This window comes from Oratosquilla oratoria, chromosome 44 (assembly GCF_046742065.1).
Source record: "Oratosquilla oratoria isolate Oo_2021 chromosome 44, ASM4674206v1, whole genome shotgun sequence".
NCBI lineage: Eukaryota > Metazoa > Arthropoda > Malacostraca > Stomatopoda > Squillidae > Oratosquilla > Oratosquilla oratoria.
In genome coordinates, this window is record NC_134820.1 from 11163270 (window position 1) to 11178792 (window position 15523).

The window sequence follows — 15523 nt, forward strand, 5'->3', positions numbered from 1 at the left end:
TCAAGGTTAAGGTCAGGGGATTGGAGATTGTTAAAGGAAATGGAGATAAGCAGGAGGTAAGGCAGTTGTTTGCTGATGAGACTGCACTAATGGTAGGATCAGAGGGGGAATTAACCTCTTCACTCTGGGGCACATCGCACGTCTGCCAGACGTGTGATGTTGCGTCATAATAATCGCATTATAAAAAATAGTCTGTGCTCAATTGTTCGTTCTCTTTCACCCGTGAATTTTGATAACCATAGAAAATATGATGAAGCCAGTTTAGAGAGAATGGAGATTACGTACGTACGACTACAATAAATATAATCAAGATGGCGACTTCGGCATCATAGCATACCCACTTGCTCCTCATGACGCCTACGTAGGCGTCACCGTATGGAAGTGGTTAAGAAGTTAGTGATGGATTTTGTGAAGGTGTGTGAACAGAGAAATTTGAGGTTAATGTGAGTAAAAGGTGGTGAGATGTACAACAGGAGAGGATGGCAGCAGTTTGGAAGCGAGTATTAATGAAGAGAGGCTGAAGGAAGTTGGATAGCTCTAGATACTTGGGGTCTCGTGTGATGGTTAAGGCAGGAGTGGATGTAGGTTGTAGATTGAGAGAAGAAAGTGCCTTGGGGAATTAAATATTGTAATGGGAAAAAAGACATTTGGAAATGGATCCTGAGGAGATTTATGAAAGGGAGATAGTACTGACGGCACTGTATGGGGCAGACATGGAATATAGGAAGAGTTTAAATGTGTTTGAGATGAAATGTATGAGAAGTATGGTTGGGGTTACAAGATTGGATAGGGTGAGAAACAAGCTGAGGAGGAGAGTGGGAGTGGAAAAGAAGATTGGAGATAATGTTGATAGTTTAGACACATGAAAAAAATTAGTAAAGAAAGATTAGTAAAAAATGTGGAAGACAAGTGGATGGGGTGAACATGAAGAGACAACCAAGGATGAGATGGATGGTAAAAAGAACATTGAGCAAGAGGAGAAGGTTTGTTAAGGAGGGAAGGGAGAAGGCAGAAGTTAGGGGTGAGGGTAGGATGGCTGTGTATGGATGATACTGTGATGTATGGAAGGAAATGGGTTGGGGGATTTGGGGTTTAGGGAGTGGTTGTGTGTGGATGATATTTTGATGTGGCCCCATGGGATTTCTCACTGTCTTTTCTATTTTCTGCATGAGGAGATGGAGAGTGGGGGTGGGGGTCCCTGATTAAGTGAAGCAGCCTTGCTGTGGATGTGCTGTATCCTGCTACATTGTTTCTGACCCAGGTGTTGGGCGAGATTCAGGGATTACCTGTCATCCAGGAGGAGCCAAGATGGAGGGAGGGAGGGGTGGTGAATGAGGGTGAAATGGGTGGTAATGCAATTATATCTTTTGACTTTGGCTATTACCCTTGTAAGAGGAAAAAGCCATTGGTATATGTATGTTATTATTATTATTGTTGTTGGGATGTATATTCTAGACCTGACACTTATGTATTGTGAATCAAATAGGTTGAAGGACAGACTTACCGTGGCTATGGATCCTCAAGACAGCTTGCCAAACAGGCTGCAGCTGAGGCAGCCCTAATCAGTTTTGTCAAACCTCCAACTGCAGCTGGGAGTGAAGAAGAAACACCATGGGCTACTCTAGCTTCCTTTGCAATATATAAACTATTCTTCGACTGGCGGGAAGGCCGTTTAGGTATGTTTACCAAACTAGTTTATTTATATTACTCATGCATATTTATATTTCTACCAAGATTCTCTGTACACAACTCTTCGTTCGTCCTCGTTTTTCTTACTGCCAAGGCTGTATGATGATATGGTTTAACTTCACAAACTACAGAGAGACCAAAACAAGGTTTGGAAATGAAGTCAGAAGTGGGAAGTGGACCTCAACATTAAGAAATGTAGCATAGTGGAGTTCGGAAAAAGTAAAAAAAAATATATATATATCAGACAATATACAATTGGAACAAAGGAAGTAAAGTGGGATCTGAAAAAGACCTGGGAGTAATTATCTTAAATGACGTCCCCTGATGAAATTGTCGGAGAGTCGTGTAACTAAGATAAATGAAAGTGGCTTTTACCTATTTAGACAAAGAAATGTATTAAAAAAAAATATTAGTCACACTAATAAGGCCTAGACTGGAGTATGCTGCAACACTATGGTCACCCAGTACCAAAAAGAATATGAAGAAAATTTAAAGAATCTCTAGAGCAACCACAAAAATGGCCCCAGCACTATTAAACCTGTCATTTCAAAGAAGAGAGGTGACCAACTGACCATCTACAGAATCATGAAAGGCATGGAAGTCCTTGATAGAGAGGTCTTGCTAAATTGAAACCAGAAACACAAGAGGACAGAAAAAAAAAAATACAAAGGGGATTTATAGAAGATATCTGAAGAAAAAAGTTTTCCACTCAGAGGAAATAAGGATGACAAAACAAATTACAGACTGGTTTCCCTTACAAACACAGTAACTAAAATATGTGAAAAATTTATAAAAAGTAGATGGATGAAACATCTGGAGGATAATATACTGAATCAGAGATAATTAGGATTTAGACAGGGAAGATCATGTACCACTAATTTGATCAGCTTTTACTCATAGACTATTAGATATAATACAAGGAAGGGATGGATGGGCTGATTGTGATTTCCTAGATAAAAAAAAAGCTTGTGATAAAATTGCTCACCAAAAAAAAAAAAAAAAAAAAAAAACTGGAAATCATAGGAATATAAGGTAAACTATTGAAATGGATGGAGGACTTTTTGCATGGAAGAAAATTGAGGGTAATGCTCAGAGATAAGACATCTACTTGGGAAGAGGTAATTAGTGGAGTCCCACAAGGATCACTGTTGGCTCCAATAATGCTTGCCATTTATGTAAATGACATGGACAAGGGACTGGAATGTTACACAAGCTTCTTTGCAGATGATGCAAAATTGTTAAAGAAGGGGAGTGCTGAAACAGAAGGTAACTCATTACAGAGAGATTTGAAGAGGGTTTGGGAATGGAGTGGGAAGTGGAAGTGAACATAAAAAAAAATGTATAATGGAGTTTGGAAAAGAAAAAGAAAAAAGGACATCAGGAAGATATAAAATTGGTGAAAAAGAGGTTAAAGATCTGAAAGACCTGGGAGGGATTATCACAAAAGATATGTCCCCAGACAAACGTATAAACAAAATTGTCGGTGAAACCTACAATTTACTGAGAGCAATAAAAGTGGCTTTTACCTACTTGGATGAAAAAGTGGTAAAGAAAATTATCTGATATTCCCCCACCCTCTCCCCTTAGCACATGTACATCCTTAACTCTTCCTATCATAGTCCTATTTACCACTACATAATCCATCAACGCTCTATCTACCACCCTTCCATCCACCACCCTCTCCCATGTGTACTTATGCTTGACTTTCTTCCGAAACACTGTATTTGCTATCATCAACTCTTTCTAGACACATTTCCACCATCAACTCTCCACTACGATTCTTTCCTGGAACTCCACATTTCCCAACCACTCCATCAATTGGACCATTTCCTACCTTAGCATTAAGGTCTCCCAGTACTATTACATTGACATTCCTCCCTAAATTCTCTATGCACTCATTTAAATCTATCCAAAAGGCCTCCCTTTCTTCTACACTCTTCTCACTGCCAGGCCCATATGCACTTACAAAGACCCACATCTCCTTTCCCAGTTTCACCTTCATCCACATTATCCTTGAGGAAACCCCCTTCCACTCCACTACACGTTTACCTATCTCTTCACTTACTAGAATAGCCACCCCTTCCCTCCCTCGCCCTCTATTCACTCCTGATAACCTCCCACTTACACTCCCAAACTTACACTCACCCTTTCCTTTCAACTTAGTTTCACTCAAAGCCAACACATCCATATTTCCTCTCACAAACATACTACCTATCTCTTCCCTTTTACTCTCATCTGTACCACATCCACACACATTAAAAGACCCAAACCTTAGGGTGCTGGTTGGAAAACTCCCAGACCCTCTTATGCCTTTACTTTTTCATTTAGGAATGTCCCCTGTGGGGCTACAAGGAGAAGGATGCCTACTGTAGTCCCACTCCCCGTCCCTTTCTTCTCGCCTCTTACGATCCAAGTGGAAATACTTGGTGGCAGTATTCTTTTCCCCCACCACAGGGAATTCCCCCACAGCAGAAAATTAATACTCTGGTATAGGACAGCAGCAAGGGGTTGGGGAACACACTTTTTTTTTTTTTTTTTTTTTTTTCCCTCCAACAGCTCTTGACTTGTTTTCCTCTTTCTTCTATGAAGAAGAGTATGGTTTTGTTAATCCATCTCACTTCTGTCACAAACGAAAACTTTTTTCTATCGCCTCTCCCCTGAGAGAGTCTTGAGAGTACTTCTTGTCACCAATAAACATGGAAAGTTTCAGGGCAGCATCCACTAATGGTTCATAAATGAGGTCTGCATCACAGTTCCAAGGTTCAACCACAATTATATTGAAGTCCACTGGTTTAGAGAACAGTGACGGTTTATGTCAATGCAGGAGGTGAAGCCGGGTTACACGCTTTGATTACCTCCTGCATTCACATAACCAGAAACCAAAGGCATAAAAATCATTCCCACCCATTCCATCCCTATCATACTCCACTCCCCTCTGCCCTTTTATCTTAGCACCTCCTGGATGATGGGTCATCCCTGCATCTCACCACACTTTTTAATCCCCCAAGGCATTTACTCGCTTCTCTCAATCTACGTTCTACCTCCCTTTCCCGCCACATTCACACTTAATTATCTAAAACTATCCACTTCCAGTCTGCTGCCACTTTCTCCCCTTGTACATCTCATCACCTTACTCTTACCCACATTTATCTTCAACTTCTTTCACACACCTTCCCAAACTCTGTCACTAACTTCCTCAATGCCTCCCCTGATCCTGCTATAAGCGCAGTGTCGTCAGCAAACAACTGGCTTATCTCCCACATTTCTCCATTTTCTTTAACCATCTCCAATCCCTGACCCACAACCCATGCATTCACCTCTCGCACCACCCCATCCATGTATAAATTGAACAGCCAGGGCAAAATAATGCATCCCTGATGAAGTCCCACCTTTACCTCAAACCACTCTCTCCATTTCTAATCCTAACACAAGCTCTACTACTCCAGTAAAAACTCTTGAATGCTCTTCACACCTATCCCATATATTTGCAATACCTCCAACAGTGCATTACTGTCTACCTTGTCATAAGCTTTTTCCAGATCCATAAAAGCCCAAAATACATCCTTACCTTTTCCTATAGCTTTCTCACATGTCTTGCCACAAAAATCTGATCTACACAACCCTTATCCTCCACTCTCAACTTATCTTCCCAAAAATTATCTGATGTTCCCCCACTCTCCCCTTAGAACATGTACATCCTTAACTCTTCCTACTTTACTCCTGGTTACCACTATATAATCCATTAATGCACTCTATTCCATCCACCACCCTCTCCCAGGTGTACTTATGCTTGACTTTCTTCTTAAACACTTTCAAGTCACAACTCCACCATCAACTCTCCACTACAATTTTTTCCTGGAACTCCATACTTCCCAATCACTCTGTCTATTGGTTCATTTCCTACCCTAGCATTAAGGTCACCCTATACAACTACTTAGACATTTCTCCCTAATCCCTCTATGCACTCATTAAAATCCATCCAGAAAGTCTCCATTTCCTCCCACTCCATTAAACCACATTTCTTAACCCCTACCATACGGTGCCGCACACGTAGGCGTCATGAGGAGCAAGTGGATTCGCGACGCTGCCATATCGGCGTCTTGATTATATTTATTGTAGTCGCCCCTGCGTTTTGACATTCTCCCTAATCTGCCCTTAATCACATTCTCTATGGTTTTCAAAATTCACGGGTGAAAGAGAGAACGATCGATATAAGCGGTGACTATATTTTATGATGCGAGTATTATTACGACACGTCGTACGGCTGGCATTGGCTGCTGCCCGCGAGATTTAAGTCCCGGAGTGAAGTGGTTAATGTTGAAATTCACATCACACTTCTGACACAATTCCCAGACTTTATCCAGGTCTTTCTGTAATGATTCAGTCTTCCTCTGTATTTACTTTCTTTAGAAATTTTGCATCATCTGCAAAGAAGTTCATATAACATTCCACACCTTTATCCATTTCATTTATATATATGGCAAACCTTATCGGAGCCAACACAGAACCGTGTGGGACTTGTCATTTCTTCCAAGATTGAGTTTTTGTCTCTAAGTACCACCCTCATTTTTCTCCCATTCAAGAAATCTTCTATCTATTCCATTAACTTTCCTCGTATGACTCAAGTGGGAGGCTTTGTGGCAGCATTCTTTTCCCCCACCACTGGATAGGCCAAAAAAAAAAATGAGAGAAATGGTACAGGACAGTAACAAGGGGTGGGGTACAGTATAATGGAGGGACATTCGCAGTATAATAAGTGTCATCATTTCTCTATGAACAGACTTCCTCTATCATAGAGAAAATTTGTGGCTCAACATCATTTCAACATCATCTATGTGTTCATTATATCTGCACAGTTTCACTATTTTGTGTTTGTCTTTTAGTTTGTCATTTACATACCTGTAGAATAGTATAGGTTGGTCCTTGTATTTGTCTATTATATCTTTTTCATATTTTCTTTTTTCTTCCCTGCATATTTTTACATGTTAGTTTCTTAATGTTATGTATATTTATTTTTTATTTATTTATTTTTTCCTCTCTCTCTCTCTCTCTCTCTCCAGGCTTTGTTTCTTCGATCTTTAGCCTCATTACACTTTTTGTTGTACCAACGCTTTATGTATACCCATTTTTGTTTCTTCTGTGTTATGTATTTCTCTGTTTCCTCCTTGTAGTTTTCTTTTAACATGTTCCATATCATTTCTATCTTTGTTTCTTCATTTAAAAAAAATTCCCAGTTAGCATTTTGAAAAAAAAATCCATGTTTTTTTCAAAATCTATTCGTTGTACATTAGTCTTCCTTTTCTGTGTTTCTCATTTCTTCTTGAATCAGTTTGTTCTTTTAGTTCGAACTCTATTAGTATGTGGTCACTCTTCCCAATTGGTGTCTTGTATTCCATTTTATCCATGATTTCAGGCTCTGATGTAAATAATAAATCTAGTCTCGACTGTTCTTCATTGATTCTATATCTGGTATCTTCCTTCACCCATTGAGTCAATGTGTATTCAATGGTCATATCCAATAGAATATTTCGCCAAAGTTCCTTTTACTGTCATTTCTTCCCAACATATTTCCTTTGAGTTAAAGTCACCCATAATTACTTTGCTTCTTCATTTTTTCAATAATTCAATTAATGCATTCTTTGTGTCTTCCAGCATTTTGGAATGATCACTATCTGCCCAAGCCTGTGTTTTGAGGGCAGATATATTTCTATAATTTTTTTTTTTTCCAACTTTAATCATGATCAATTCTACATTATTTTTTCCTTCTGTTCTCTTTGTCACATTTAAGCCTTTCTTAGTCAAAAACATGAGGCCTCCACCCTGTTTCTCCGTTCCATTTTTCTCTCAGTGGTTGTATAGACTGTGTCCCACAGTATTTAATGGTAGTGGACCTTTCAATTTTGTCTCCACAAATCCCATTATGTCAGGTTTCTCTATTAACAGTCCTTTAATTCATTTAGTCCTGAAGTCATATCATCTATTTTTTTTTTTTTTTTTTTTTTTTTTATATATATAAATATATATATATATATACATACACATACACACAACATTTTATCACCAGGTCCAGTACTCTCAAAAAACAAACAAAAAAGAATGTACTTTTCAGTCTCTTCTCTCTTTTTTTTTTCTATCCATTTGCTTCATTTCTAAGTGTCTTTTCTTTCTCTATTTCCTCATCACTCGTTTCCTTTTTTATCCATACATTTTTATCATTTTCACTATTTGTTAGTTTTGCTGCTTTTGATAGTACCTCTTCAGCTATCATTTGAATCCTTTGTCTTTTAGTGGCCCATAGTGTTTTTCTCCAGAGTATTGTCCCATTCTTTGTTCAATTCTTGTCCCTCTTCTTGAACCTCTTCCAGAATTTCCTTTGCAATTTCTTTCTCTTCTTTTTCTCTTTGGTATTTGTATACATTGTTTTTCTTTAATACCATAAACTACAATGCATTTTTTTATCCACTGTGTCATACCAGTTTTCCTTTTCTTTAATTACTTCAATTAATGTTTCTTTAGCATTTTCCTCTACCAGCTGTTGTACTATTTCTTTAAATGTTTTCTGATTTTCTTGTTCTTGTTTCCACTAATTTTTTTATTTCTAGATCTGTCTCCTTAATTGATTCTCCAACTTTTTCAGTCACTGCTTGTATTTGTTCTTTGACCTCTTTTCAATTCCTCAATTTTGTTTCTGTCTTCATTTTTTTCTTTCGTTATCACTTATGATCATAATTAATTTACTTTTTAGATCATTAAGCTCTCTGTTCATTTCTTTGTTAGCTTTTCGTTGATAGGTTATCTTTGTGCATTGCTCTGATCAGTTCTTAAATCTATTACTAAGTATTTCAGCGGCTTTGACCCATCGTTTTTCGCTCATATTTCCAAAATAACCATTCACATCAGTATAATATATTAGCACAGCCTAATTCACACCCGGCCATAATTTTTGACGTTAGAGTGCATTTACAAGTGTATTTAATTACAGCGTTTACTCTTGATATTAAGTGTGTCGTAGCCGACACCCGTGAAGTAAATCGAACAGGTGAAGTCGTGACGTCATCACAAACTACCTCGTGTATCCCAACTTCACTTGTTCGATTTACTTCATGGGTGTTGGCTACGACACACACAATATCAAGAGTAAACACCGTAATTAAATACACTTGTGAATACACTATAACGTCAAAAATTATGGCCGGGTGTGAATTAGGCTGTGCTAATATACCATGCTGATGTGAATGATTATTTCGGAAATATGAGCGAAAAACGATGGGTCAAAGCCGCTGAAATCCTTAGTAGTTCCTCCATCATGTCATTAATATTAATGTCTCGGTTCCTTAGTACGTTGCTATACCTACTTTCTTTCTATATCTAAACCTTTACCTTATAGTCCTCTTTCAATTTGAAACCCTGAAAAAACATTGTTGTCCCAACTTTGAGTTGACTTTGGGGGTATCGTTCAAACAAGATCTTTTCAGTATTACTCCCAGTAGTGATTTGAATCTGCTCATGTCCAATCCTCTCTTCGTTGGTTCATTTTTCTTTTCTTCTTTTTCTTCCTCCATTTTGTATGTTAATCCATTATATCAAACTGGATGCTTATTATACCATAGCGGTCACTAAAAACACAACTTCTTTTTCATAAGCACAACATAGTTCTTATTGAAAAAAAGTGTTTGTAAATATGAATGTTTGGTTTTGTGTGAATTTTAATATTTTCTGTACTTTTTCAATTGTTTTTCCATAAGGTTCTGGAGATAAGGCACCAGTGACCAATGTTTCCGAGGCATTGTCTGCTCACCTGGAAGAGAAGATAGTTATACCCCCAACTCCTGGTGGTGTACCTGCTGCACAAGTTGAAGAAGAAAAGGTATTTGTTTATATTATGCTACAACTGACCCAAACAGTGGGATGAGGATAGGGATGACTCTTTATCCACAAAAAGGAAAGCCTGAAGGGACAAAAAATATTTTGAATAGGTGTGGGATGGATGGATTATTATAAAAAAAAAATTCATACACTGTGTGTGTGTGTGTATATATACATTGCTCGACAAAAGTTCACGGCGCCTCAGCGAATCTAAACAAAAATGCACAAAAATGTAATTAATCATTATATTTATTGGATTTTTACTCACCTAATACTTGGTTGGGAGTCCTTTGCGCTTTAACACAGCCTCAAGACGACGTGGAAGTGAAGCAGCTAGGTTGTGGAGGGTTGTAGGCTCAAAATTATCCCAGATTTCCTGAATGGCTGCCTCGAGCTTGGGTATAGAGCTGACGTCTTTGCCTTGTAACCTCTTCTTTATAATGTGCCACAAATTTTCAATTGGGTTCAAATCAGGGCTATTACCTGGCCAGTCCTTTATAAAGTTCACTTCACAGTCGTTGAGCCAAGTAGTGATGGATTTAGCAGTGTGGCAGGGGGCACCATCCTGCTGAAAAACTGTGGCACCTGTTTTTTCAAATGATTCAGGTAAATTTTCACACAGAAGCTCCAAGTACACGTTTTGGTTCACTTTTAAGTTCTTGGGTAACACTACTAATGACCCCAAGCCCTTGCCACTGAAACAGCCCCACATCATTAAAGTATCAGGGAATTTGACAGTACCCTTGACGTACCGAGGGTCAAGCGGGTCACTTCCATGTCGCCGGTACACCTTTGCACCACGGTTACAGGTGACACTGAAGGTGGCCTCGTCAGACCACAAAACGTCAAGCCAGTCGTCCTCAGTCCAGTGAGAGTATTTCTTGGCAAATTCAATCCTTCTGGCTTTCTGCTTCTTGGTGACAAGTGGCTTAGCAACAGGCTGGTGACTCACGTACCCAAGCTCATGCACCCTTCGTGACACTGTCCTCACAGACACCTCACCAAACACCCCAGGGTTCTGTTCCTTCACTACCCTTGCTGTCTTACGAAGAGATGCCTCTAGAGTTCGTTTTATGATGGTATCTGCCCTTGTAGAAGTCTTTCTAGGGCGTCCTGAGCGTGGTTTGTGAGCAGGCAAATCTCTTGCACATGCACACCACTTCCTCACTGTAGACTTTGCACAGCTTAACTGTTTACTTATTTCCTTCGTTTTCTTGCCTGATTCACGTAGAGCAATGATCTGGGCTATTAACTGCTTGCTTCTATAAGCTGCATCGGCCATGGTAAGGTCACAGGCAATGGTAAGGTCACAGGATTGGAGCTACCAAAAAAAAATGTACCGCAGACACACACTCACAATGACAGCCACGTGGCAACTGAGTGAAACCAGGAAATGCCTTGGCTTGGTGGATTAAAAAGTGTAATGAGAAATAGACATTTGGGAATGGATGCTAAGAGATTGTATGAAGGAGTGATTGTACCAACAGCACTGTACATGACAGAAACATGGAACATAAGGGAGGAGTTTGTATGTGTTTGAGATGAGGTGCCTGAGAAGTATGATGGGGGTTACTAAGCTGGATAGAGTGAGAAATGAGGAGGTGAGGAGAATGGGAGTGGAAAGGGAGTTGGGAGATAGGGTTGAAAGAATATTGTGATGGTTTGGACACATGGAAAGAATGAGTGAAGAAAGACTAGTAAAAGAGTTGTGGAAGGAGTGAACATGAGGGGAGCAACCTAGGATGAGATGGATGAATGAGGTAAAAGGAGCATTGGGAAAGAGGGGAATGTCTGTTGAGGAAGGATGGGAGAGGACAGAAGACAGGGGTGAATGGAGAATGGTTGTATATAGATGATGCTGTGATGCACGAGGTGAAATGGGTGGGGGATGGTGGGTGAGGGAGTATGTTGAGAAATAATTTGATGCATCCTGTAGGGATTTCTCCCCGTCTTCTCCATTTCTGCATGAGGGGACAGAGAGGTGGGTTGGCGATTTAATGAAGTGGCCTTGCTGTGGATGTGCTATGTCTTGTGACACTGCTTCTTACCCAGGGCAGTGGGCAATATGCAGGGATGACCCATCATCCAGGAGGTGCCAAGATAAGAGGGAGGGAAGTGGAATATGGTAGGGATGGAATGGTTGGGAGTGTTTTTTATGCATTTGTTTTTTGGCTATCTTCCTTATAAGGGGGAAAAAGCCTTTGGTATATATATGTACAGTATAAGCTCTTTTAACCGGCACGAGTGGGACCAAAGACGTGCCAGAAAGGGGAAATCCCGGTTACGAGAAGGAATATTTAAAAAATACATTTATTGCCTTTATTCATAGAGTACTTAAATAAAATTCATTCAGTGGCTTCACTTTTATTGTTTATTTATTTACCAGTATATTCATATTTATTTATCTTTATTTTCATGGAATCACGTATGTCTCTTTGTTTAGAATGTGTGTCTCTGCATTAAAAATTCATTTTGAAGAAAGTGAAGAGACATCACGGCGTGAGTCCCCATGTAGGTGCACTGCTCCGCAAACTTGATAAATGTTGCCAATCCTTTAGCGGCATCCTTCCACGATACTCTTGGCTCTGGGTCATCCTCCTCTTCACTATCAGCCTCTGTGTCCTTACCATGCTTCTCCTCAATCACTGCCTGAATGATTTCGTCGTCAGTTAGTTGGGGGGTGATAGCTTCGTCATTGTCGACCTCCATCCACTCCTGAAGAGCTTCATCAGTGAAGCTAAGCTTAGCACTACCATGCATATCCTACACCTCAGCCATCACTACCACGCATATCCTTCAACTCGGCCATCACTGCCTTCCTTTGTTTCACAACGAAACCTTCAAAATCCTCATCTCCTTCTTCCCCTTGAAACATGACTAGAGAATATAATTTACGCCATGATCGCATCAAAGTTTGTTGTTTTACGTCCTTCCATGGGAGCGAAACCATAAGCACAGCGTCTTTTACATTAAATGCACGTTGGAAGTCAGGAATAGTGCCTTCATCATAGTTTACCAACTGCCGCATAAAATTCCTCCTGCAGTGCATTTTGAAATTTTGAATTACACCCTGATCCATGGGCTGTATTAAACTGGTAACATTTGGAGGAAAATGAGATAGCATGGTCGGTAAGGCCTTTGTCTTATAAGACGTAAGCCGCCTAGGCAAGGGTTCGAATCCCAGCGGATGAGTCTATTTCCAAAAACAAAGATGTTACCCACACTCAACTCCTTGGCTGGCAGATGTGCTTTACAATTGTCTAGCAACAACACAACTTTACTGTCCTCAGGCATTCCTTTCTTTTTCAAATTTTCTTTCACTGCTGGAACAAACGCATGCTTAAACCAGTTGGTAAAGGTCTCTGCATCCATCCATGCATTGCTTTGGGCACGATAATCTACAGGCAAATAAACTAGATTTTTAAAACAACGAGGCTTTCTGTACTTCCCAACGACACACAATTTCACTCTGAGTTCCTGCCATGTTCGCACACACTAGCTCTGTTTAAATCCTTTTGTTGTTGCTTCAGCCTCACTTGCCAGAGTTGTCGTCGGCAAACAGCGATAAAAGAGGCCAGTCTCATCTGCGTTGTAGATCTGGTCCGGTGTGAGATCATGCTCGGCAACCAACTTAGCAAACCTAAGAGGGAAAGAAGATTAGAATGCATCCATGTAACATACGCTAAAAAATAGAGATGTGAATCTTTCTTTATCTATGCCATGACGGCAAACATTAATGAACGTACCTGTCTATGAATTCCTCAGCAGAAGGTTGATCTGCAGATTTTGACTCCCCTGACACATCAAGTTTGTGTATTCCATGGCGAATCTTGAATTTGTGTAGCCACCCTTCAGAGAACTGACACGTATCTTCAATCTCCATCTTCGTGGCAAAGTCCTTAGCTTTTTCTCGAAGAATCGGGCCCAATATCGCTGCTCCTTCTGACCGCTTCAGGCAGAACCACTCATACAGCACCTTGTTTAAAGTGTCCACACATTTTTGTTGTAGGGTGCAGCGTTTCTCAGCAGCTTTGGGGGAGTCTGTTTCCTTGATGAAGTCCCGTAACTTCTGGCTTTGGGCCTTGATGTCGTATATAGTCGCAGCAGCGAGTTCCTGGAAGTACGCTCCTTTGTTTGCTGTCAGTATGTGTTTGTGTGTTGAGAGAGTTGCTAATAGACAGTCGCACGCTTAACATCAGGCGTCTTATTACAGTGGGCACTGGGCCTGACGGAGTGGCGGGATTTGTGGGAGATGGCAGGAAAGATGAGCGCTACCTCTGGCGGTGGCGGGAGTGGCGCGGGAATTTTAGATTTTATTTTTTCGAATTTTTACATTTTTATACAAAATTGTTATTTCCTCGTGAGTAATATGCCGGTTATAAGAAGGAGCCGGATACGAGAATAACGGCTAAAAGAGCTTTTACTGTATATAGGAATTGTATATATCGAACACTTTATTACCCTCTGTTATTAAAGGTGACTGTTCATATAGCCCAATCTATGGTTGACTCATATCACCATGCATTTCATATACTTCAGGTCTCATAAACTTGAAATCATTGTGGTTTGGGTCAGTAGTAACTACAAGGTAAAACAACATGTCTTATTGATACTGCTTTTGTGTTACATTTAGTACTCGTGGGTTGGAAAGTATAATTTACAACGAATGTTTTGAGAGGAAACTAGCTGGCTAAGCGAGTTAAGGTGTCGTTACTTGCAGCGAAGGTTGAGGGGATGGCAGGTTGAACCCTGTCACCAGCAAAGTTGAACCAAGGGCATTGTTCATTGAATCCCACACTACAAAGTCCTCTTTTGGGGACACTGGCCTGGCATCTTGTTAGGGGGAGTTTGACATTAAACCAAAACAGTATCATATTTTGTGAAGTCTAATTTTCAATCGATATATTTTAGGCCACAGCATCTCAGGCAAAGAAAATCCCCAAACCAGCTAAGCAGATACCAGATAATGCATCTGCAATGCATCCAGTGTCTGTATTACATCAGATGAATCCAGGACTGACATACAACATGGAAAAGACCACCAAGGAAAACAAACCTCATTTTGTTCTCTCAACAGTGATCAATGAGGAGACTTTCACTGGAGAAGGTGAGGACTGATCTTGAAATAATGAAAGCCTCTTTGGAATTTGGCTATATGTATGTTGAATTAACTGTAAATATAATTTTTTTCATAATCCCACCTGGGGGATTGTAATTACACAAGGTTAGAGTGAGGTTTCAAAATGATTTATTATTTTGCAGGTAGTAGTGCAAAGAAAGCTAAATTTGCTCTGGCCAAGGATGCTATGAAATGGCTTTATGGCATTGAGAGCACATTTGAAGCACCTGCTTGAAGGATATGCACACGACTTCCAATTCACTGGGATCTGTTTGCATTTGCAGTTGCTTGATATGTTTTCATTTTCTATCATCTTCATCCACAGATTAATGAAATTTTTTAAAAAATTGTAATCCTTGATTAGGTTATGAGCTGATGTTCATGTAAGTGTGTAGTGGATATTGTATAAAAGCCTTATCCTTTTAGCAGGTAGGTACACATAGTGGCATTACCCTGTTAAGGCTTAAAATTGAAGATAGGTGGTTCTATCTATAGTCTGTTCAAAATAAGTGTTTATTAAGATGTTCTTTCATTATTTACTAGTGAAATAAGAAATACTTAATTGTAGGCATGAAACAAAGTAGCTCTATATTTGGTATGTTTGCAAAATTGGATTTTTTAAATTTATTTTTATTGTTTTATTTGTTTTTAGTTTATTTTATTCTATTTTTAATAGAAAAAAGGGAGTGATGAGGCCTTATGTTCAATAATGATTATATTTTGACGTTTTTCTAACATTACAATATTATTGTGCTGTTTCCTTTCCCCCCCCCTGAAATTTTCTTGATACAAGAATAAAATTCACAAAACTCGAGTTTTTGTATTTATCCTCTCGGTATTTTTCTCCAG

General features: G+C 39.6%; 1 protein-coding gene across 1 annotated transcript in view; it reads left to right on the forward strand.

Moving 5' to 3' along the window:
• LOC143022206 (double-stranded RNA-specific editase 1-like) overlaps window positions 1-15486 on the forward strand; it is a gene marked incomplete at its 5' end in the record, with an annotated part of 28324 nt that extends 12838 nt beyond the window's left edge. The window contains 4 exon segments of the mRNA XM_076180314.1: window positions 1487-1676; window positions 9435-9556; window positions 14467-14662; window positions 14818-15486. Of these exon segments, the coding sequence (XP_076036429.1) occupies window positions 1487-1676; window positions 9435-9556; window positions 14467-14662; window positions 14818-14909 (600 nt within the window).
• Window positions 15487-15523: the final 37 nt, after the last annotated feature.